This window comes from Mandrillus leucophaeus, unplaced genomic scaffold (genome assembly GCF_000951045.1).
Source record: "Mandrillus leucophaeus isolate KB7577 unplaced genomic scaffold, Mleu.le_1.0 Scaffold1260, whole genome shotgun sequence".
In the NCBI taxonomy this organism is placed as follows: Eukaryota; Metazoa; Chordata; class Mammalia; order Primates; family Cercopithecidae; genus Mandrillus; species Mandrillus leucophaeus.
In genome coordinates this window covers 142,299-165,062 of record NW_012100988.1, presented here as the reverse complement: position 1 = coordinate 165,062, position 22,764 = coordinate 142,299, and the positions used below count along the sequence as shown (strand labels likewise).

Sequence of the window (22,764 nt, the reverse complement as noted above, 5' to 3'; positions counted from 1 at the left end):
TTTTTTTTCTATCTTCAGTGCTTCAGCCCACAGTTGTTCTAACTCTACCAAGAGAACAATAATTATATTCCAGTGACAGTTATGGAAAATAAACATTATAATGTATCATATTTTAAAAGCCCCTTTTCATTTCTTTCTTTCGTTTGCTTTTAAATTAAAAATAACAATTATAGATTCACCACAAGAAGTTGCAAAACAAAAAAAAAGTACAGAGTACAGGAACATTTCTTGTACCCTTCATCCAGTTTCCCACAATGGTGCTATTTTTAAACCATGAATATGGAAACATAAAGTAGGATCTAATCTGTCTCAATACCTACCAAAATGAGAATAAATCTCATGCCATTTTTCTTCATTTGCTCAATCAGAAGACTGAGGTTTTGAAAGTTGGCACTGAGGGTGAAATCCAGCTTCCGGTTCATGTAATCGATGTCTACATGCTGGACGTCCTGCAGAAAGAAGCAGCAAGGCGCTTGGAACCCTGCAGAAGGTGCCCTGCAGGTCACACTAACTGCTCTGCCAGGCCCCTGGTCCTGCTACCTGCCTGCCCCAGTCCAGGCCCCTCTTCATTCCTCATCTCATTACTTCCCTCTGCTGACTTTTCAGTTATGCAAATTGAAATTGCTTTCTGATGCCTGCATGCAGTTCACCTGTGCCCATCCTTCTCCTTCTGTTTCCCCAGTTGGAACTCTATCCCCTTTCCTTTCCTCAATTCATGTCTTTCTTACTCTTCAAATCTCAAACTCACTCTATCAAACAAAGTTCTAATTGAAATGTTCAAGGGTAGAAACTGGGACTTTCCTAGGAAACAAACAGGATTGTATATCTGGTTTTTTTTCTACAGTAAATATGGCTGATTGAAAACTCTCAATAAATTAGGTACTAAAGGAACATATCTCATAATAATAAGAGCCATAGATGACAAACCCACAGCCAATATCATACTGAATGAGCAAAAGCTGAAAGCATTCCCCTTGAAAACCAGCACAAGATAAGGTTTTCTCTCTCACCACTCCTATTCAGCGTAGTATTGGAAGTTCTGACCAGGGCAATCAGGCAAGAGAAATAAATAAAAGGGTCAGGCACGGTGGCTCATGCCTGTAATCCCAGCACTTTGGGAGGCTGAGGCAGGTGGATCACCTGAGGTCAGGAGTTCGAGACCAGCCTGGCCAACATGGTGAAACCCCGTCTCTACTAAAAATATTTTTAAAAAAATTAGCTGAGCGTGGTGGCCTGTGCCTGTAGTCCCAGCTACTCAGGAGGCTGAGGCAGGAGAATCACTTGAACCCAGGAGGTGGAGGTTGCAGTGAGCCGAGATCACACCACGGCACTCCAGCCTAGGCAGCAGAGGGAGACTCTGTTTCAAAAAAAAAAAAAAAAAAAACAGAGACAGAGAGAAAAAAAAACAAAGGGCATTCAGATAGGAAAAGAGGAAGTCAAGCTATTCATATTTGCAGATGACATGATTTTGTATCTAGATACTAGATCTTGTCATATAGACAAGATCCTATATATAAAACTCCATCATCTCAGCCCAAAACTTTCTTAAGCTGATAAGCAACTTCAGCAAAGTCTCAGGATACAAAATCAATGTACAAAAAACTCTACCATTTCTATGCACCACCAACAGTAAAGCCTAGAGCCAAACCACAAATGAACTCCCATTCCTAATTGCCACAAATAAAATACCTAGGAATACAGCTAACCAGGGAGGTGAAAGATCTCTACAAGGAGAACTACAAACCACTGTTCAAAGAAATCAGAGATGACACAAACAAATGGAAAAACATGCTCATAGATAGGAAGAATTGGTATCGTTAAAATGACCATACTGCCCAGAGCAATTTATAGATTCAATTCTATTCCCATTAAACTACCATTGACATTCTTCACAGAACTAGAGAAAATTATTTTAAAATTCATATATGTAACCAAAAATGAGCCCAAATAGCCAAGGAAATCCTAAGCAAAGAGAACAAAGCTGGAGACATCAGACAATCCCACTTCAAACTATGCTACAGGGCTACAGTAATCAAAACAGCATGGTACTGGTACAAGGACAGACACATAAACCAATGGCAAATAATAGAGAACCCAGAAACAAGACCATACACCTACAACTATCTGATCTTCTACAAAACTGACAAAAACAAGCAATGGGGAAAGGACTCCCTATTCAATAAATGTTGCTGGGAAAACTGGCTAGCCATATGTAGAATGGAAACTGAACCCCTTCCTTACACCAACATACAAGAACTACATTATTTTATAGCTTTCTTGAATGTCTAGATTTCTCTATGCAGTACCAACCCAGGTTTCTGCACATGAAACTTGCTCAAACCATGATAATTGAATAATAACTAAAGTGGTTAATATTTAGTAAAAAAAAAAAAAAAAAAAAAAGAAGTTGCTTCTTTTTAGCCCAAAGGGATAATCACCTGCATTGCCATATGACCCCAGGTGAAACTTGTTTGGTAAAACAGAGACTTGTGCATAAGCCAAAATTTGGAAAAGAATAAACCAGCATGTTATTAATGTTGATTACTTTGGTAAGGTATATCAATGGATTTTTTTCATCCTGTAATTTTCCTATTTTCTAATTTCTGTTTGATAAGTATATAGTATTATAGTATATACAAAGAAAAAAAATTCAGCCTGGATATATCAAGTTATCTTTGATAAGAACATCATAGCACTTCTAATATAATATTAGCCACAAATTCCTGTAACTGATTACACCTCGGGCTGAGTGAGGGTTTCATACATAGGGAATCTGGGCTGCCACCATTGCATCATACAAACTGGAGATTTCAGCATCATTCTCGTATCCATAGCGACTCAACTGGAATCCCAAGGCCCAGTATGGAATCATTGCTGGCCGACCGATCAACTAGAATAAAAAGAAAAATGCATCCAGATGGACTTCTTAGGGAAGAAAAAAGGTAGTTGACTTATACTTGAATCAACTTGAGTGTTTCTGCTAAGTACTGTCTAAGAGGCCTCACCCAAGAAAGATAAGAAAGTACAATAAATGTGGAGCAACTACGGACATGCAGAATGATAGAAACTTTGTAATTGGAGTTTTTTTATATTCCAGAGTTTTCATTCTAGGAAACCTGAGATTTGCTGGTTATTACTGATTAGCAATTCTTAGATAGGCTGTTTAGCAAGTGAGGGACACATGGGATATTAATGTGGCTTTATAGAACCATAATACTAAAATATGATTTCAGCAAAGGCAGTAATAATCTAGTAGTGACACTCAAGGGTCAAAAGAAAAAACTGCCTTATCTCAGTGCTAATAATGTGGTAATAGCCAATAAATATTTGACAATATATTGATGGACAGAATGGCTTCTAACCTCGGTGTATTGCTGAGTTACAAGTTCAGGGGTTGGCCCCAAAACAATGTAGAAGTCCAAAATCCCTCCGGTGGTGCGGTATGTCAGGGCAGGGGTGGGCTGTAATGTCACATCTGTAAGAAAAACAACATACATGAGGCACATCCTTGGAGGTGTAAATCACCCAGATAGAAAACCTGCTCTAAAATTTGCTTTCTTCACACTCTCTCTTTGATACCTGCCTTCTCTAGAAAATCTCTCATTCATTAGAATCAGAGGTGTATTTGCAGGTACCCCAAATGTAATATGCAACCTCAACTGCTTTTATCACTCTGTGAATAGGAGCCAAAGTTTCACAGTAAAATACGCTATGCCAGAGTAGGAGCCATAATTGGTCAAAATTCCACGCTTAACACCTGATCCAGAGTTCTTAATAAATCTTGAATAAATAGATGAATAAATGGAAAGTCAGTTTATTTGTTCCATTTCCCTTGCCCCCTGAATGCCTCTATTTCTATTGATAATCCAGGTCAAAATAGAGTGGTTACAGCTGTTTCTGGTGGTGCACGGGAGCTGTGCCTCTGCCTTACCCATGGCATTGCTATTTAGCAGGAGCACTCCATGGGCACTACCATCCTCCTCCAGTGCCATGTAGTAAGGGTGGACACCATAGGAATTCTTCTTGTACTGGGAGTCACGAGGGTAATAAACAAAAAGAAAGTTCAAGATATTGTTTTCATACCATAACCCAAACAGCAAACTCTTACTCATCATTAAAGATTCAGCTCAATGTCATGTCCTTTGTTGGGCCTTCCTTGACCCTCCCTTCTACTCCAAGTTAAAAGCTGTGTCTTCCCCACTTCATGCCTTCCTCATTTACTATTATTTAATTCAATGATATATTATTACATAACCCAGTGATTCCACTATGCTATCACTATTTCCACTTCTATTTCTCTCACTAGCCTATAAGCCTCTGGAGAGCAAAGAGAGTATCTTATTAAATCTATAGCTAAGCACTTAGCAATGTGCCTGACACATAGAATATATTAAGTAAAAGTTTGTGAGATAAATAAAATCCATAATTGACAGAGGGAAATATATATATATATATATGCCTCTTCAGGACAAAAGAATGTGACATATGGCCTGTTACAACTGAGAGCAGAATATAAGATGAAGTTGATGAGTAAGGTATCATATATAAGCATAAGGATTAAAAGAGATTTACATTGAGAGAAACTGATTGCTAAACTTATTCCATTGTCCCTACCGCAGGTGGCTCATCGCGAGCAAACATCCCCCATGTGTTCCAGTTCATGTTTCTTCTGAAAGTCGTGTGCTCAGTTTCCCCAAAGCCATAGATGTACTGAGAGGGCAGACGCGTAGAAATGGAGAGAAACATGTCATTGAAGGTGAAGCCAGGGAGTTGAGAATCCCAACTGCAACACAAAAGCAGACCACGCTGAGCTGGAGACCACTGGCCAGAGCTACTTGGAATGTGTTTGGAATGTCTAGTTGATTCCAAAGCCTCCTTAATTATTACAGGTTCAAATACTGTGACATGACCCAGAGATCATAACAATGGCCCTGACTCAGAACCAAAGTTCCATGTTCACATTTCTGTTCTGTGGTTTGTCAGACTGAGATCTCCTTTTCTGGGTCCTTGAGAGCAAGGGCCATGACTCATTCTTCTATTTATTTCAAGTTCTCAGTGCCTGGCTTATCGGCTTGAGTAAATATATAAATAAACAAATAGGGTTAAAGCAAACTTTCCAACAGAAAAATGTGAAACTCTTAGAACAATTTCTCTTGAGTTAGTCAAAGGACTTCTTACCAAAGAGGGCAACAGAGAGGAAATCACTCGCATAGCCAAAGAGAAAAGACATACACAGGAAGGCAAAGGTGCACGCACAGGTGACAGCTTCTACTGGGACAGGGAACCTTGCCCCAGGCAAAATCCAGACCTTCACTTCATTCTATTCAGCAGCAGGACAAGAGATGGGAGATGACAATTCCTTTTATGCTTAACATTGTGAACAGGCTTGAAGGCTTCTGCGTCCACAGAAGCAAACATTACAAGAAGTTATTTCTTTCTCCTTTTTAACATTTGTCCCTCTCTCCTGCCTCTTATTATTTCTTAATGAGACATAGTATGGAACTCATTTGTATCTTAGTTTATCTGCTGTACTTATTAAGTAGAGTTTTCTGTTTTACTTAAGAACAATAAGTAGAACATGTATTTTTCTTTCTCTGAAATCAAACAATACTTCATTTCTTTAAACTTTGATTATTTTTGTTAATGACTAACCAAAAACAAATTACCCATTAAAACCTGGGAAAAATAGATATACTCTAACAAATGCACACATATTTCCATTGCGTCTCTGAGATTAATATTTCACTTGAATTAACTGTAACCACTGTAATTAAATCTAGAACTACTCTAATTAGAACCAAATAAATAGTGCTTACATCACAGTGCTGGAGTTTTTGCGTTGGATCTGGATTCCAAAAGGATTGTTCTGAATCCTGACATCATACAAACGGTTTTCAGGGTCACCAACTGGTTGGGGAGGGGTGTTCAGTGATACTGGAACCTCATACCTTTTATTACTGGGGTCATACATCTGGCAAGAAGAAAGAAGAAAACTTTCTTGTAGGGTCTCAGACCTAAAACCCCTCATGCCACCCCATATAATTCAGTTTCCAGGTTTTTGACCAGTTTGTACCACATCAGTAGGCATCAAACATCCCCAAGCGAATGGATGTGAGGCCTGCCTGCCCACTGTGCCCCATACAGATGCTGAAGTTCAAAAATGCCTCAGTAAAACCCATTCAAAGCCAAAGAGGGCTCTTCCTCTAAAGAACTTGTGATAGAAGGGGATAGAATTTCATAAATAGAATGTGTGTGTATATGTTTGTAAGTGCGCGGCATGCAGACATGTATGTGCATAGAACTGTGTAAATTTGTATGTGTGTATGCATGTTAGGAATTAGAGAATTGAGTTTTCATGTGGACTCTGAGATCTCCTTACTGGTTGAGCTTCCAGATGTTGCACAGCTTTCCCATTCCTAAAGTTTCTTTTCTGTATCCACCCCTTGTTCCTACTTACCTAACAGGACTGACATGTGGGAAGAATAAAAGGAATGAAAAATGTTATGCAAGGACAAGGGGTATCACCATTATGAATGACTATCTTCTTCCTCATATTATTAGCCCCAAATTTGTGGTTAGGTGAAGGTTTTTTTTCTTTCTTTCTTTCTTTTTATTATTATTATTTTTAGATGGATTCTCACTCTGTTGCCAGGCTGGAGTGCAGTGGTGCGACCTCGGCTCACTGCAATCTCCACCTCCTCCGTTCAAGTGATTCCCCCTGCTTCAGCCTCCTGTGTAGCTAGAACTACAGGCGCGCACCACCACACCTGGCTAACTTTTTGTGTTTTAGTAGAGACAGGGTTTCACCATGTTGGCCAGGATGGTCTTGATCTCCTGACCTCACGATCACACACAGGTAGATCACACCTGCACATTGGTTAAATAAAATATTATTAAAATTAATTTCACTTTTCAAATATACATTTAAAAATGTGTCTACTGGAAAATATGTGTGGTTCACACTGTATTTCCAGTAGACATATTTTTTAAGTGCGTATAGCAGTAGGTCTCAAAGTTTGGTCTCTTGACCTGCAGCACCAGCCTCACCTGGGAGCTTGTTAGAAATACAGATTCTCGAGGCCAGGCATGGTGGCTCATGCCTGTAATCCTGGCACTTTGGGAGGCCAAGGCGGGTGGATCACCTGAGGTCAGGAGTTCGAGACCAGCCTGGCCAACATTGTGAAACCCCATTTCTACCAAAAACACAAAAAATTAGCTGGGCGTAGATGCGGGTGCCTGTAATCCCAGCTACTTGGGAGGCTGAAGCAGGAGAATCGCTTGAACCTGGGAGGCAGAGGTTGCAATGAGCCGAGATTGTGCCACTATACTCCAGCCTGGGCAACAAGAGTGAAACTCCATTTCAAAAAGACAATAAGAAGAAAAAGAAATTCAAATTCTCAGGCTAGGCCCCGCCTAGGTCTACTGAATTGGAAACCCTAGGGGTGAGGGCCAGAAATCTGGGTTTTAAAATGATTTGAAGGTGATTCTGATGCATGCTGTAATTTGAGAACTACTGCTAGAGAAAATAATTCTAATAGTGCAATTAAGTTAATGCCTCTCATATGAGTTTGCCACAAAGCAGATGCATTTTTCTCAGGGCTAGAGGATGATTCTTTGATGATGTTTGTGACCTAGAATACTCATCATTATAGGGAATTCACGGTTCTCATAGATCTAAGGTCACATCCTGGCTCTACCGTCTACTTTATGACCTTTACCTCTCTACAGGCCTTAGTTCCCTCATCTGTAATATGAGGGATTTGGACAAAAAGCTGTTTCAGCCAGGCACAGTGGCTCATGCCTGTAACCCCAGCACAGTGGGAGGTAGAGGGAGGTGAATTGCTTGAGGTCAGACATTTGAGAACAGCCTGGGAAACATGGCAAAATCCTGTCTCTACAAAAATTAGCCAGGTATGTAGGCTCACACCTATAGTCCTGGCTACTTGGGAGGCTGAGGTGGGAAGATGGCTTGAGCCAGGGAGGTGGAGGTTACAGATTGTGCCCCTGCACTCCAGCCCTGTCTTGAAAAAAAAAAAAAAAGTTTTAATTGTTTCAATGACTTCTATCCATACAGAACCATAAGTTAAAACTCCATATTGAGAACCAGAATCTGCAACATGGGCCTTACCTTGACCTGCAGCATGGTTGCTGTGTGATAGATCACATTCAGGCGGAGGAGGCTGATCTGTGCAGAGAGAGAATCAGAGGCAGCAGCAGCAGCAGCAGCAGCTGACTCAGAGGCCATCAGGAGGGAAAGGTCTGCAGTGATGCCGGTGCTCAGATACTGAATGTCACTAGCAGCATAATTAGGGATGGTGTCATAGTAACAGGTGGGCACTCCAGGAGTAGATGTGTCCTGGAACAACAGGAGACAGTCTTGCTCAGCCTCTGATACAACACTGAGGCTGTCATTCCTGAAGAAGTTGGTTAACACAGACTAAGTCTCTGATACCATGTCCATGGTTATGGATTGAATTATGTCCCCCAAAACAGATGTTAAGTCCTAACCCTGATACCTGTAAATGTGACTATTTGGAAGTAGGGTTTCTGCCATGAACAAATTAAGATGAGGTCATTGGGACAGGCCCTGATCCGGTATTACTGGCATCTTTATTAATAAGGAAAATTTGGACACAGAGATAGACATGTACATATGTGACTATGAAGACAGAGAACGGGGTGATGCATCTACAAGCGAAGAAATACCCTCAAAGTCCTCAGAAGGAATCAGCTCCACTGACACCATGATCCCACTTCTAGACTCCAGAATTTTGAGCAAATAGATTCCTGTCGTTCTATGCCACTCAGTTTGTGGTACTCTGTTATGGTAGCCCTAGCAAATGCACACATTCATTTTTTAAACACACACATTGACCTATAATGAGTGAACAGTGACAGAGCAGCAGAAAGTTTGATCTAGAGACAGAAGCCTCCAGGCAGGCAGGGTTCTACTCCCCGGGTCCTTATTGCCTCCCATGTAATCTAGAGGAAATCACTTGTTCTTTCTAGTTTCCATTTTCCCTATTGTTCAAATAGAGAGGAACAGCCTGACCTTATGCTTCCTGCTTGTGTTCTGCAATAGACAAAACAAGATCGGTTAAAATATGCAATGCAAAATGCTTACCCAATGTATATTATTATGTTTCAAATTGGGTTTTTAATGATATGGTTGGAGTGGCAATGAAAATGGCAATAAATTTCTTCTGATCTGGGATATCTGGGGAAAATATTGATGACCTATCATGTAGAGTTGGCAAAAGGCATGTTGCACAGTGTCCTGGTTTTCTTCAAGCCACAGACATTTGAAGAGTGTTTTCTAGGTACCTTATTACCTGTGGGACAGTTTTTACAACTTCCTAATCTGTTTCTGGTCATTTACCTCCCAAAGACACCCCCGCTGCCGACAACTCTCCTCAGAGGCTGTTGGATCGTCAGGGTAGCAGTTGAACTTCTCCAGGTCATTGACAGGAAGATTCCACCTAATAGAGAATTCTTGTCCCAGTACCAGTCCTTGGAGATCAGTGATGGTTACCACCTGGGGAAAGAGACAGTCACAGTGACAAAGGAAGGGAGGGAAAGGCACCCAGAAAGAGTTCTTGGCTGCAAGTCTGGAAGTCAGGACAAGGGGATCTATTCCTTCCTCCAAAACCATTTTGCCATGAGATATTTGGAACTTGGCTGATTCCTGGGCTTTCTCACTTCATGGAGTCATTGTGGAAGTGTTGGATGGGAAGAGTTTTCATCATGCTAATGAGTGCAGATCACAGGCAGGACTGTCATTGTTAGGCTTACTGTCCTCTGGGTGTGATGCTTATCAATTTAATAAAGGTAGTAATAATAACAATAGCTAAACTTTATGGAGCATTCACACAAGCCAAGACTGTGACAACCACTTAATAAGCATGATCTCCATCAACCCTAGAGAGCAGTTCCATGCTGTCAATGTTATGACTATCTCCATTTTACAGAACAGAAAACTAAGATACAGAGACACCTAATACCCTCAGAGCTGAGATTGGAGCCCCATTCTGCCTAACTCTAAAAATCAAACTCTTACCTTATGCTATATGTCTTGTCAGCATGGAAAGGGGCTGATCTAAGAAATAATGAATTTCCCAGACCTTGAAATATTCAACTAACAATGTAAGGGAATCATTCAATAAGAGCAAAACTGGATTACTCCTTGTGTTACTCCACTCACATTTTATTAATGGCATGCAAATAGCCTAAAACAGTAAGGACAAATTTCAACTGTTTCTCAAAGAGATTCTCCCTTCAATGAGAGGATAAATGTGTAAATACCCATTGTACAATCTATTCACTATGTCACAGCTGGGATCAGAGTGTCTCATTTTAAGTGTGCCCAGAGAAGAACTTCCTTCTCTCAGGGTTCCAACTCCCACTATCTTCTACAGAGCCCTGATACAAACAAAGCAGAGAGGTCCTTCTTTAGCATGCACATGTTTCTCCTGCATCCTCCCTGTGATGTGTTGGACCTCGCAGCAAGTCAGTTGTGTCTGATTGCCCACAGTTAAAAGAGCAAAGTAGGGCCGGCTGTCAGAGCCAGGGCCTCTGGAAAGGACCCTGCAGAATGGAAGGATCTCTTACCTTTGTGGAAGCATTGTAGACAACGCTTGGACTGGAGGTGGCGACATTATTCAGTAAGACGGTAAAATTAGCTGGCTGTTTGTCCATTCCCAAGATTGTGATATCTGTAAACATGAGGTTGTCAGTGTCCGTGTAATTATTATTTATAATCTTTGCTTGTAGATGGTTCTGGGAGGGGGGGAAAAAAAAGTCAGATTAGAAATCAGGTACTTCAGACTCTTATTATCCCTAAATACCAGTCAATATCTCATTTTCTGAGATCCAAGCTGTTTCCTTTTCTTTGTAGTCTCAAATGTTGCTAGGTCATCATCCCTAGGGAACTCGTTCACTCAGACTCTTATCAATCTTAAATTTTTAAGCAATATTTCATCTTCCCTTTGGTTTGCTGGTTCTCTACTGATTCTATTACTCAGAAAATTTGTCCCTGACACTGTAGAATTTTCAAGCAGACAAGATAGGTACTCACACAGTAAATAAAAAGATACGAGACTCGTTGGCACACAGAGATAAAGACATACACATATACACCAAAAGGGTCCAAGTAAGTTTTTCCTTCTATTTTACTAATAATGATGATAAGAGCTAAGAGTATTTGAGTGTGTATTATGTGCTAAGCATTTTACATGTATTATTTCATTCCGTTTTCACAGCAGACTATGAGGTTGAAGCTATAATTACCCTGATTTTTCAGATGAGGAAACTGAAGCACAGAAAATTAAATAACTTATTTAGAGAACAAAGGTGACATGGTTGAGCTATGACAAAGAAGAAGGTAGAAATTAAGACTGAAGAAAAAAGTGTCAGTGTGATAATTTAAAAAAATTAGAAGTCCCATACATATATGCCCAAATGATTTTTTACAAAGACAGATTTTTCAACAAAGATGTTGGGGCAACTGGACATACACAGGCAAAAGGTCGAACCCCAACCTAAATCTTACATGTTATGTAAAAATTAACCGAAAATAGATCACAGACTTAAAAGTAAAAGGTAAGACTATATTTTTTTAAAATGGGAGATAATATTCAGAATCTAAGACTTGGCAAAGAGATCTTAAACTTGACATCAAAAAGCACAATCTATAAGGAAAAGAATGATAAATTAGATTCATCAAAATTAAAAATGTAAATATATAGATGGTAAATAGACATATGAAAAGATGTTCAACATCATTAGCCATCAGAGAAATACAAATTAAAAACACAATGAGCTATAACTACACATCAATCAGAAAAGCCTTAAAAAAAATAGTGACAATATCAGATGCTGGCCATGATGCAAATAAATTAGATTACTCAAATGTTGCTGGTGGAAGTGTAAAATGGTACAGGCATTTTGGAAAACAGTTTGAAAGATTATTATAAAACTAAACATGCACTACCATAAGACCCAGCAACTGCAGTCTTAGGCACTTATTACAGAGAAATAAAAACTTATGGCCAGGCATAGTGGCTCACGCCTGTAATCCCAGACCTTTGGGAAGCCGAGGCAGGCGAATCATGAGGTCAGGGGTTTGAGACCAGCCTGACCAACATGGTGAAACCTCGTCTCTACTAAAAACAGAAAAATTAACCAGGCATGGTGGCGTGTGCCTGTAATCCCAGCTACTCAGGAGGCTGAGGTAGGAGAATCTCTTGAACCCAGGAGGCAGAGGTTGCACTGGGCTGAGATTGTGCCATTTTACTGCAGCCTGGGTGACACGGCGAGACTCCATCTCGAAGCAAAACAAAACAAAAAAAAACTTATGTCCACACCAAAACCTATACATGAGTGTTAGTAGCAATTTTAATTTATTTGTAGCAGTTCACAACTGGAGCCAACTCAGATACGCTTTAGCGAGTGAGTGATTTTTAAAAGGTGGTACATCCATAACTTGGAACACCACTCAGCAATAAAATGGAGCAAGCCGTTGTCACACACAACTTGGATGGGTTTTGAGGGAACTATGCTGAATGAAAAAACCAATCCCAAAGGTTGCAAACTATTTAATTCTCTTTACAGAACACTCTTGGAAGGATACAATTATAGAAACGGCGAACAGATGATTGGTTGCCAAGAGCTGAGGAGGGATAGGGAGAGAAGCAAGTGGACATGCTGTTAAAGGGCAGCAGGAGAGATCTTTGTGCTAATGAAATGTTCTGTATCTCGACAGTATCAATGCCGGCATTCTGGTTGTGAGATTGTGCTATAGGTTTATACGATGTTACCATAGAAGAAACTGGGCAAAGGGGTATGTGGGAACTCTGTGCTAGTTCTTACAATTGCATGGAGATCTTTATTTATTTCAAAATAAAAAAGTTACTTTAAGATATATATTATATCTTATATATATAATATTATATATATTCTATATCTCAAAGTAGATCCATTTTTATAGATATAGATGTAGATACATACACACACACACACACACACACACACACACATATATATATATTTAAAAGGAGAAATAAGAGAGAGAGAGACCGCCTCAAAAGAAAGTTCTGCCTATACACGAACAGGCTTCTAAGAAAACCACGTGAGAATTCCCTCATTTTCTGCTAGCCTTGCTGCTTTTTATTCCTCAGTACCCTTGGGAAATAGATATGAGGCAAATGATGTTCTGTAGCTTCCAGCCTTTGAAAATCACTGCTTGATACCTGTGCCAAAGGCCGAGTTTTACCTGCTACGAAGGAGAGCCGTTATGGAAGAACCTTAAAAAGGTGCTACACCACTCACTAACCCACCCACACCTCATATACACTTGCAAACGTCAAAAAAGGCACATCTTGGAAGCCAGCACCCATCACATAAAACGCAAAGGCAATCTTTTTTTTTTTTTTTTCCAGGAAAAGTAAGTTCTGCACAGAACTCATACCGGTTTTGTAGCAGCTTATAAGCCTGACACACATTAAACACTTTCATGTTCATTTGATTCCTTTTTGGAACCATGACAGTAAAACTCTGTCTCTGTTGCACATAACCACGTGTCTATATTAAACTAAAATTTCAAAGAGCCATCACAGCAAGGAACATACGCTGTGTGTTCCTCAAAAAAAGTACTTACAGAGGTAACAGAGAAATCATAGAGAATATACTTCTTTTCAGTTACAGCATCTAAAAAAGAAAGAGCAGTACCCGTTACTATGAGAAGCCATGCAGCTAGGAAGTCCTGCTCTTCTCTTCATCTGGAATTCCTTTACCAACCATCTAGTTCTGCTCATCTGAGTTCTGTGCATTTTTTTTTTTTTCAAACTTCTGCAAATATTTCCTGGACCATTTTCTCTAAATTCACATGTCAGTCTGTGGCACCATTTCACTGGCATGTAAAACATTTTGATTTGCATTATAGTTATCTACATATGCATTGTATCTAACCTGCTGGATCATGAGTTCCTCAAGGTCAACACAATACATACTAATTCCATGTAGGACAGGATTTTTATATAACCACATAAGCTCATGTGAGGTGTTTACATGGAAACCTTACAGTGAAAAGACACACTATACAAATCAGATATTTCTCCCACAAACCAAAGCAGTATTTTCCAAAGCTATTAAAAAAGTGTATTATCTGTTATTAATAATAATGTCCAAGAAAGAGAATAATTAAGCTAAATGCAATAATGTCCGTTGCTTTGGCAGAGTCAGTAACACATAATTTGTGCATTTGAAGTCTATTTTAATGCATTGTGCTTGGCTAATGGAATTTTCAGAATGGATTTTAACCCATTGATTCTAAGCTACAGATGTAAACGAGAGTGCTAGTAGGACTAGTGCCATATTGGGCAGCCTGTGATGACTAATTTTCAGGGAGAATCACAGTGATCCACAGGAATGGTGTCTTGAGAAAGTCTACCTTTAGATACACCGTCATCCCAGTACAGCTCCCCCTTCGCTTCTCTCTTATAGTCCAAGGCGATGATGAGTCCCAGGGAATTCCTCCGGCTGTAAAAGAGTAATTCCCAGTTTCAGCGAATGTAGATGAGATGGAACTATGTGAAACTAGCTGCCTTCATGCCCCAGGGACAGATAATCCAAGAGTCTATACCAGAAACTAAGTAGATGTTGATATTGGGTGGACACATAGGAGCTGGGTGTGGGCAGGCAGCAGGGATTGACAGTGAGTGGACATAAAGGGAAGGGTGGACAGAGGCAGTTCCTACTGAAAACTGTTTGGGTTGCAATACGTAATATCAACAATTAGCCTTATTAGGTGCTTAGCATGTGCCAGGCACTCTTCTAAGTGTCCCACACACATTATCATTTATATTAATTCATTTAACCCTCATAATAACTCTACAAAGTTAAACTATCATCATCTACAGTTTACCAATAATAAAAAGAAGCACAGAGAAGTAAGTTGCCCAAGGTAAACACAGCCAGTATGTAGCCCAAACCAAGGCTTGAACCCAGGTTCTGTAGAATCTGAGCTCTTGACCCCCAAACAATGTTGTCTTCCACGTGATAACTTTCATCTCCTATTTAGCTCAAATTCTTTCACACAGTAGGAAATATACATAAAGACAGTTTCTGGCCATAGGGAAATCTTCCTCAGTGATTATTTTGACTAGTTCTATAACCTGATTCAATCCCAAAGTGAAGGACTCTGCAGATGTCCTTAGTAGACTACCATCTACTAAATAAGGACTAATTTTGGATCAGCTTTGAAAGGAGCAGGGGATGATTACTGATGGGTGACTTACCCCTTGGCTCATCCACAAAAATCCCTATTTGTCTTTCTCATAATGCCCTGCTCCATTAGAGCACCAGAATAGTCATACCTTAGAAAAGTGAGGAGCTTACCTGGCTTCTGTGGTTGTGTTCGGCTTCTGAGTGGGAAATATGTAGCCCCCTCGCAGATGAAGTCCTATCTTATCACCTGGGAGAAGCATATTCACCAACTGCTTCCTCCATGGGATGGCCACTCCCTAATCAGCAACAAAAACAATAGACCAGGTAATAAGTTGTTTCAGCTAGGAGGGGCCTTAGATATCATGTCGTTCAGTTGACGTATTTTAAAGAAGAGACAAAGAGAGACCCCCAAAATGAAGTGACTTGCTGAAAGCATATGGGTAGTAGAAGGCAGAGCTGACACTCCAACCCCCTTTATTTATTTACATTACATCAAGCTGTCATTCCACACCTGGGCTTCAGTTTCTAGGCTATCACAGTCAAATGGCAAAGCCTAGACCTGATAGCTACACAGTAGCCAGGTTGATATAATGAATTTCCATAAACTTACTCCAGTTATTCAAATTATTTCATCATACATTTGGAAAGGCCTTCTGCTATGGTCTGAATGCCGGTGTACCTCCAAAATTTGTATGTTGAAACTTAATACCCAGAGTGATAGTATTAAGGGGTGGGGCCTTTTGTGAGGTGATTAAATCATGAGGGAGGAGCAAGGAGGTGCCATCAATGAAGCAGAGAGCGCCTTCACCAGACATGGAATCTGCCAGCACCTCGATCTTGGACTTTCCAGCCTCCAGAAAAGTGAGCAATAAACTCGTGTTGTTTATAAATTACCCAGTGTAAGGTGTTTTGTTGCGCCATCCTGAACCAATTAAGATGCGTTTCTCACAGAAAAAGGACCACAATCAACTAACTGTAAATCTTGTATTATTATTCTATGGCAAGCTTCCAAGACTGCTGCTTTAGAATTGCCCTCTGCTAGAGGCAGGTCTCTGAGCCAACCGGGGCTGCCTTACTTACTGTCTCATAGTCATACCAGGTGGCATCAGGTATGTATGCTTTCACCTCGTCCACACCCTAGGTAAACAATAACAATGAGTAGCATTAGCATACTCCACTCTACAGTTTACAAAACACCTCCAAGCATCATTGCATGTGCTTATCTGAACAATCCTGAGAGATGGTTGAGATCATCCCATTCTACAAAGGAAAACACAGACACTTAAAGGTTGAGCAATTTACCCAAAGCAGAATGTAGCTAAAAATGATTTGTTCTGCTCAACGCTGCTGCACTTTCTAAGAGAAGCAGAGAACATCCATTCACTGAGTTAGTCACATAATTTGACAGTTAGGAGGACAGTGAGCCAGCCAGGCCCCAGGAAAGTCTCCCAGCAGAGCTACTGGTTGGTTAGCAGGACCTGTCATCAGATGGTGTGGCTAAAACACCAGCTCAAAGGGCCTTTGATATGGGTACACTGGCAATATTTCATGTTTACAAGCGGATCAGCATCATCCTTCTGATCCTTGCCCCACACTTTGCCACTCACCCCTGCTTCCAATCACACTTAATAGGATACACATGGTCCTTCAGAGTTGGACTTCAGAGCATCACCTTCCCTTTGCCCAGCATTCCTCTCTCCCTCCCTTCTCGTCTCCACAGGTATTCTCTCTTTGAAGCCCAGCCTAACCCAATTCAAGAGCACACCCGCTCTGGACAAAGGAAAATACAGACAGATGTTCAGCACACACCCCCCAAAGTATTTAAAGCCATTGTTAGTGTTGCAGCCATATGCCTAAGGAGTTAGGCTTTAATTTTAAGGCAATTTTACAACATGAAAATTGTTTTGTTTGGTGGGGCAGTAGGACCAAGATTACTAGTTTTTTAAAACTTTCCAGACTTTCATGATCTCTCTCTCATTTATATTCATATTTTGATATAAATGCAGTCACAGATACTCAGAAACCAACTCATCCAGCTATAGAACCACGAGGACAAGCACAATACCCCCTTTCATTGTTTAGATTATAAACATACTTCATATAAAACAGGCGTGATGAGGAGTCCAGGTCCCCATAAGAACTGCTCATGCACATCCCACGTGGCTGAGTCCTGGTAGAACCTAGTAAAGAGGTAGTACAGTGAAGGCAGGTGAAGTCTCCAAAACAGGACAATAGCACATTATGTAACAAGATCCTAACTAAGCTTGCTACCACAAACAAAGTCAAGTGAAACTACAAATCAGAAAGGGAGTCTTTGAGAATCAGGAAACTCACTCATGTACAAGGGGCCTTGCCACCGTCTCTCCCTGGGTGTGAGCACGGTAGAAAAGGGTATAGAGATAGGGCAGCAAGGTGTAGCGGATGTTCAGATAATGTCTGGAGGAACTCAGCAGCAGGGAATCAGCACCAAAGGCAGCAGGATCCTGGTCCTGTGAGAAAATGGGAAGGAAAGGCTGAATATTTCTTTCCATCATAGTTCAGAAGTTCTCTTACAATAAGAAGCTTTCCCAGATGAAAGTAGCCACTTCCTCCAACTTGGAGAACATTAAAGCATTTCTAGAACTGAAAAGATATTGATCCTACTCCTTCATTTTATACATGAGAAAACAATATCAAGGATTATATGACTTTCCCAATGGAGAATTGCAAGCAAGTGGCAGAGTTTAAATTTGGTGTCTATCAGCCGGATCAGGTGGCTCACGCCTGTAATTCCGGCACTTTGGGAGGCCGTGGCAGGTAGATCACGAGGTCAGGAGATGGAGACCATCGTGGCCAACATGGTGAAACCCTGTCTCTTCCTAAAATACAAAAATTAGCTGGGTGAGGTGGCACATGCCTGTAATCCCAGCTACATGGGAGGCTGAGGCAGGAGAATTGCTTGAACCAGGGAGTAGGAGGTTGCAGTGAGCTGAGATCGCACCACTGCACTCCAACCTGTCAACAGAATGAGACAGTCTTTAAAAAAAAAAAAAAAAAAAGTTGATGTCTGTCCTCTGAGGGCAGTTTGCAGCATCCCCAGAGCGAAATGGAAGCCCCACAGAGGTTGCCATGGAGATAAAGTGGGACCTGCTCCTTCCAGGTTTGTTCCAATTTATTTTATATGTTGAGGTTTCTCATAATATTTTATTTGGAAAATAATATAAGTTTATCTGTAATGTTTCCACCACCAACATTTGTTTTATTTTCCCTATCCCAAAGACTAGTGACCGATATTTGTTCTTTGACATACATTGTGCAAATAAATTATGAAGATGTTTTTTAGCAGATTTTATCCAAGAGTAAAATAATAACCCTTTAGAAGAAAAATCTAATTTTCCTTGGACCCAGAGATGGAAATTTTCCATCAATGGTCAGCATTCATTTTGTTCATTTCCCAAGTAATTTGGAAGATGCGAAAGATATACACATCATCTTTTGACTTGTCATCCTATACTGTGTTACTGAGAATGAGTTTTGGATAAAGTTACCCAAACTTTTTTTTTTCTTTTGCTCCCTAAGAGGCCCATTTCTCCCCTCTAAATAGAATGATTCCATGAGACCACTCTATGCACCCAGTGTAGGGCTCATGAAAACTCGGAGGTCAAATATTAAAGAGAGTAACACTCCACAGCCTCCATCACCCTGGTTGTCAACTAAGAAAGTCCAGAGCTGTGCTGCCCACTATGGTGGCCACGAACCACATGAAGCTACTGAACGCTTGAACTGTGTTTTTGAGACTGAGGAAGTAAACTTTACATTTTATTTGATGATAGTTACTTTAAATATACATCTTAAAACTGAATCAATGTAATCTTTTTTTTCCATTAAACCAACTTTATTGCTTTGGTAGGAAAGCATTTTACTTCAACTGCATACAAAAAAATCTTAGCATACAAATTGAGATATGCTACAAGTGTAAAATGCATGCCAAATTTTGAAGACCGAGTAGAATGAAAAGGATATAAAATAGCTCGTTAATAATATTTTGTGTTAAACACAGGTTGAAATGATAATGCTATGTAATACACACACACACACACACATACACACACACACATATATATACATATTGAGCTATATAAAGTATTTTTAAAATAATGTCCCTGTTTCTTTGTACTTTTTTTTTTTTTTGAGACAGAATTTTGCTCTTGTTGCCCAGGCTGGAGTGCAATGGCGTGATCCTGGCACACTGCAACCTCTGCCTCCCGGGTTCAAGAGATACTCCTGCCTCAACCTCCCGAGCAGCTGGGATTACAGGCATGCACCACCACACCTGGCTAATTTTGTATTTTTAGTAGAGACAGGGTTTCTCCATGTTGGTCAGGCTGGTCTCAAACTCCCAACCTCAGGTGATCCTCCCACCTTGGCCTCCCAAAGTGCTGGGATTACAGGTGTGAGCCACCGTGCCCGGCCTCTTTGTACTTTTTAAATTTAAACTGACATATGTGGCTGTCCTTATAATTTTATTGAATAGAGCTAGTTTAGTCAAAAGAAAACATGTGTTTAAACCTAGCTTCCTGGGTTATCTGAGTGCCCTCATCTATGTAAGTCTTCCAGGACATGGCTGCATGAAGAGCACCCACCCACCTGCTCCCAGCCACCTGCTTAGACATTTAGAAATAATTCATCTCTCTCCAGATCATAAGTGGCCAGAATAGCCCAGGGATAAAATACTTTGAGGTTTGACTGTTAACCCTTCCTGGGTTAAAGACAAAGTCAAGAGCTGGAGCTAAAATGATCATTAGGAAGTTATTCTAATGAACCTATTAAGAGTTAAACCACTCAATTGAAAATATTTCAACTTAAGATTACTTTATTAAAAGAAAGGATATCTCACCCTACTTGCTTCTGCCATCATCATAACCACCTCCTTAGGGGGGACTTTGAACCCACTTCTATGTATTTGCCCATCAAAACTACTACTTTGGGTGGAAGATCCTAAAGGTGGAATGAGTCATGAGAAATAGTTGGTAAGTCCTCCCAACTATTCATAGAAAGGTAGAATGTTTCAACGAGGTGAAAAAAATTTTAAGATCACTGGCCTAAGCCTCTTTAAATTCTTTCTCCTTGCTCCTCCATACCTATGAGGGATTTCCCTGTATTAATTGAAATAAAATACCAACAAATTCCAATTGCCCTATCTTATATAAGATAGTAACAGAAGTGATGGCAGCACCATAGAAACTTTAACAAATCTTCTCACTTTGTTGGTGAGTTTCCAAGAATAAAATCATTCAGTATATACATACCCCTTCCAATGCACCCTCACCTTGATTGATACCCTGCTTTTTAAGGCTATGATACAAGACTTTTTTATCTTTCTTCTGCAGTTAGTGCCAACCTGTAGTACTATTTTCCTCAAATCCTCTTTAAGAGCCAGTAGATTAGCTAATCCAAAAAGTTTCCATCACTTCTCTTGGTGACCTTACCCTGAACCCAGGCCCATTGTGATTCCTTGGTAGTGGATAAAATGCTCCAAGCTGCATCCACCTTCTGCAGAGCTCCTCTGTGACATTGTTGGTATAACCACAGATGTTGGCACCTACCTGGAGAATTAACACACATACAAGCACAGTAGTCAATGAGATGTGAAAGCATGTAGTGAGTACTTACATGATAAGGGAAAGGAGAACCTCTTAGTCACATCATTCCATGCTTAAGGAGATCCCAGAGTCACAGGGCACACTCCCAGCCACAGGAGAGAAACAAGATAGAATCCATCACGGACTCACTGATAGTGCAAACAATGGTCTTTGTGTTGAGGCTGTTCCTTAATATTCAGTTCCCAATTTCATACTTTCTTATTTACTAATGCTCTCTTGATGGAATTTTCCTGTGATACTAATACATTTTATTCATGCTGTCTCCATCCTATCTTCAGAGATTCCACGGATGACAACTCAGTGATAAAGTACTACCATTCTATCTTCAGAAGGCAGCTCAGGTAGCACATAAAAATTGATTTTTCCAATACATATCACCTTGGAACATGCTCCTTGGTTTTTCAGATAATCTCTAAGACTGCTAATTAAAAGAATGTCAACAGACAAAGGGTTAAAGTTCCCTGGTTGGAAATAAGGCTCACCATAGGGATGCCAAACAGGTTGAACTCAAGGATAGTGGGGATTGACCATCGGAGGTCATCCCATGTGGCCGCATTGTCCCCCAGCCAATGAGCAGCAAATTGGCCAGATCCAGCAAAAGTTGAACGGGATAAGATGAAGCTCCTATTATTCATGAAGACGGTCTCCAGGGCTCTGGAAAGGAATACAGCCAGTGGAGTGTGAGGTGGGCTGTGAATGTCTAGGACTCACCTTACAACAAGAGCAGCAATGGACTTTCTAACCAAACTGAGAAAACAACATGAGGGTGTCATAAACCAGGTGTCGTAAACTTAGCACTATTTAAGAGCTTCTTTCCCATTTTTGGGTAAGGTTTCAGATCTCATATAAGACAGTACAAACCTCTATATTCTAGCCCCCACAGCAATTTCTCTAGGCTTCCATCCCCTGATTTTGTTTTCTCTATCTGGTTGGATCTGGTTGTGGTCTGGTCCTTTTGGTCAACAGTACATTGGAACCATGATTTGGGTTATTTGTCCCATCTTCTTTCTAATGTCCTTTGGTTCCACGAATTTCTGTCATGCATAATCCTGTTCAGCACAGCACCTGCTCCGATGGGAGCTCTGCACCCTCTGCTGGACTGAGAGGAGAGTTCATGCACCAGCTGGTACACCTCTGAAACTTCAGAACTTATCCCTGGGTTCCTCTGAAACTTCAGACTTACTCTTAGCAATTCTCAATGTTAGCAAATTTTAATCTATGCAAAATAAGAGTCATTGAAATGAGTAAGTCTCAAAAGATCACATCTGATACTTTCTATAAAGTTAAAAACAACTAACATAGAAAATATTATTTTCATTGTATTATATATGAAATATTACATATTATGTAAAATGATATAGAAATGAAAGCAGGCCGGGGAAGTGGCTCACGCCTGTAATCCCAGCACTTTGGGAGGCTGAGGCGGGTGGATCACGAGGTCAGAAGATCGAGACCAACCTGGCCAACATGGTGAAACCCCGTCCCTATTAAAAATACAGAAGTTAGCCGGATATGGTGGTATATGCCTGTAGCCCCAGTTACTCATACTCAGAAGGCTGAGGCAGCGGAATCGCTTGAACCCAAAAGGCAGAGGTTGCAGTGAGCCGAGATCGTTCCACTGCACTCCAGCCTGGGCGACAGAGCAAGGCTCCGTCTCAGAAAAAAAGAAAGAAAGAAATGAAAGCAAAGAAATTAAAAGCACAGCATTCAGAATGGTAATTACTTCAGGGGCACAGATGAACAACAGTGGGGTAACCTATGGTTGGATGTAGGCTGTTTGCCTAGCTTTCATTCTGGACACCTTTTGAACAGGCATTTTATTGAAATGACTCTCCTCTTTTGTTTTCTTCCCCTGTGGTAAAAAGCCCACATCTTCCATTAGAGTTATAAAATTGAACAA

General features: G+C 40.5%; 1 protein-coding gene across 1 annotated transcript in view; it reads right to left on the bottom strand.

Moving 5' to 3' along the window:
- MGAM2 (maltase-glucoamylase 2 (putative)) overlaps positions 1-22,764 on the bottom strand; it is a 106,676-nt gene that overhangs the window by 48,790 nt on the left and 35,122 nt on the right. Inside the window, 17 exon segments of the mRNA XM_011972033.1 lie at positions 321-449; positions 2,765-2,890; positions 3,363-3,475; positions 3,932-4,028; positions 4,615-4,783; positions 5,817-5,971; positions 8,129-8,356; positions 9,380-9,535; positions 10,609-10,776; positions 13,655-13,704; positions 14,447-14,535; positions 15,394-15,518; positions 16,303-16,359; positions 17,318-17,402; positions 17,557-17,711; positions 20,691-20,807; positions 21,347-21,518. Of these exon segments, the coding sequence (XP_011827423.1) occupies positions 321-449; positions 2,765-2,890; positions 3,363-3,475; positions 3,932-4,028; positions 4,615-4,783; positions 5,817-5,971; positions 8,129-8,356; positions 9,380-9,535; positions 10,609-10,776; positions 13,655-13,704; positions 14,447-14,535; positions 15,394-15,518; positions 16,303-16,359; positions 17,318-17,402; positions 17,557-17,711; positions 20,691-20,807; positions 21,347-21,518 (2,191 nt within the window).